The sequence below is a fragment of the Eimeria mitis genome, genomic scaffold (assembly GCF_000499745.2).
Source record: "Eimeria mitis Houghton genomic scaffold, Emh_scaff464, whole genome shotgun sequence".
In the NCBI taxonomy this organism is placed as follows: Eukaryota; Apicomplexa; class Conoidasida; order Eucoccidiorida; family Eimeriidae; genus Eimeria; species Eimeria mitis.
In genome coordinates this window covers 15,071-17,621 of record NW_013572947.1, presented here as the reverse complement: position 1 = coordinate 17,621, position 2,551 = coordinate 15,071, and the positions used below count along the sequence as shown (strand labels likewise).

The following is a 2,551-nucleotide window of genomic DNA, read 5'->3' as shown; positions in this document are numbered from 1 at the left end:
AGCGGAAGACAGTGGGTGCGTTGGGGGGCCCCCGGGGGGCCCCACGCTGCTGCAGCAGCCGGAGCAGCAGCAGCAGCAGCTGCTGCTGCTGCTGCTGCAGCAGCTGCTGCTGCTGCTGCAGCAGCTGCTGCAGCGTGTTTAGTATATTTTGTGTTTATGTTTTCTTCGTTTTTTGGCGTCAGCACCTGCTGCTCCAGTGTACAGACGCAAGCCCCCCCAAACCCTAAACCCTAAACCCTAAACCCTAAACCCTAAACCCTCGGCTCGTAAACCCCCGACTGCAAACCCTAAACCCTCAAAGTATGGGGTGTTAAGGGTTTCTCTGTCTTATGCGATTCTTCAGTTGAGGCCTCAAGGCCTCGCCATCATCCTGCCAGCTGCTGCTGCTGCTGCTGCTGCTGCTGTTGCTGCTGCTGCTGTTGCTGCTGCACCACAACGGTCTCGTTCCTATACATACAGCAGCACAATCAGCAGCAGCAGCTGCAGCAGCAGCAGCAGCAGCAGTGTCTCACTCCCTGCAGCAGCAGCGCTTCCGTCTCTCCCCCCGCAGCCGTAGCTCCAGCAGCAGCAGCAGCAGCAGCAGCAGCAGCAGCAGCAACAATAGCAGCAACAACATAATCCCAAGCATCAGCATCAGTAGCAGCAGCACCTTCCTCCTTCTCCTCCTCCTCCGCAACAACAGCAGCAGCAGCAACAGCAGCAGCAGCAACAGCAGCAACAGCAGCAGCAACAGCAACAGCAGCAGCAGCAGCAGCAGCATGGCTCCGCGTCTCTCCATATCTCGTGAGCAGCGTGGTACGTGGTTAGGGTTTATAGGGCGGGGGGTTTGTTTGTTGACGGGCGGGGGTTTAGGGTTTAGCTTCGCCTGCCCCGACAAAGACACTGCGTATGAGGTCTTCCCGCTGCAGTCGCAGCAGCTGTACATACACCTCAGCAAGCTGCATGCGCTGCAGCAGCAGCAGCAGCAGCAGCAGCAGCAGCAGCAAGAAGAGGAATGCATTGAACATATCAAAGGGCTACATAGGTTCTTTCAGCAACAACCAGGTATGGTGCTGATGCTGTTGCTGCTGCTGCTGCTGCTGCTGCTGCTGCTGCTGATTATGATGTTGCTGCTGATCATGTTGGTGTTTCTGCTGCTGCTGCTGTTTCTGCTGCTGTTGCTGATGATGATGGTGATGATAGTGCTGCTGCTGCTACTGCTGGTGTTGCTGCTGTTGCTGCTGACGATATTGGTGTTTCTGCTGCTGCTGCTGATGATGATAATGTTGCTGCTGCTGATGTTGCTGCTGTTGCTGATGCGATTTCTGTTGTTGCTGCTGCTGCTAGTGCTGCTGCTGCAGCTGCTGCTGCTAGGGCTGCTGCTGCTGCTGCTGCAGAGGCGTTTGTGTTGCTGCCGGCTGCTGCAGTGTCCTTATAGATCATCTTGTTGCTGCAGCAGCAGCAGCAGCAGCAACTTGCTGCAGCAGCAGCAGCAGCAACTTGCTGCAGCAGCAGCAGCAGCAACTTGCTGCATCTCCTCTCTGTTGCTGCTGCTCTTTGCTGCTGCTCAGGGTACCTCTATTCCCGCCTTCTAAAACTCGACGACACCAGCAGCAGCAGCAGCAGCAGCAGCAGCAGCAACAGCAGCAGCAGCAGCGAGCTCCCTCGCTTTGTTGTTATGAGCTCCTGGCTCACCCCACAAGACTATAACATTGCCTGGGCAAAGGCAAAGGCCATCGGCTTACCCCAAAAAATACAAGCGGGGCCCCCGGGGGGGCCCCCCCCTGCAGCAATGTATAAACGTGTTGCAGATGACTCGGAATACTCACCTACTGTTTAAACCCTAAACTCTAAACCCTAAACCCTAAACCCTAAACCCTAAACCCTAGGAAAGGGGTATCTTGTTGACGCTGTATAGATAGATAAAAGGGAGCGGGGATGGGGGGTTAGGGTTTATTAGGGTTTAGGGTTTGGGGGGTTAGGGTTTAGGGTTTAGGGTTTAGGGTTTAAGGTTATGGAGATACAGAAAAGAGATAGAGAAAGAGACAGATAGAGATAGAATAGAGAGAGAGACAAAAAAGGAGACAAGAGACAGAAATACAAAAAAAAAGAGAGACAAAAGAAAGAAAAACAAAAAAAAATAGAGACAGAAACAGAGACAGAAAAAAACAGAAAAGAGGAGACAAAAGGAGAGACAGAGAGACAGAAAAGGAGACAAAAAAAAACAAAAAAAAAGAGACAACACAAACAAAACAACTGAGAGACAAAAACAAACAAAGAAAAAACAAACAATAAACAAAATAAAATAAAATAAAATAAAATAAAATAAAATAGAATAAAATAAAATAAAATAAAATAAATAAACAAAATTAAATAAAATAAAATAAAAATAAAATAAAATAAAATAAAATAAAATAAAATAAAATAAAATAAAATAAAACAAAATAAAATAAAATAAAATAAAATAAAATAAAATAAAATAAAATAAAATAAAAAATAAAAAATAAATTTTAATAAACAAATATAATAAAAAGGGACAGACAAAGAAAAACACAAAATAAATAAATAAATA

General features: G+C 47.1%; 1 protein-coding gene across 1 annotated transcript; it reads left to right on the top strand.

The window, feature by feature from the left end:
• Window positions 1–758: 758 nt before the first annotated feature.
• EMH_0013190 (uncharacterized protein) lies at window positions 759–1,819 on the top strand (the record flags this gene model as incomplete). Its single annotated transcript, XM_013499765.1, has 3 exons — window positions 759–795; window positions 853–1,044; window positions 1,551–1,819. The coding sequence occupies 3 exons, from the start codon at window positions 759–761 to the stop codon at window positions 1,817–1,819; spliced, it is 498 nt and encodes a 165-aa protein (XP_013355219.1).
• Between the last annotated feature and the right edge of the window lie 732 nt (window positions 1,820–2,551).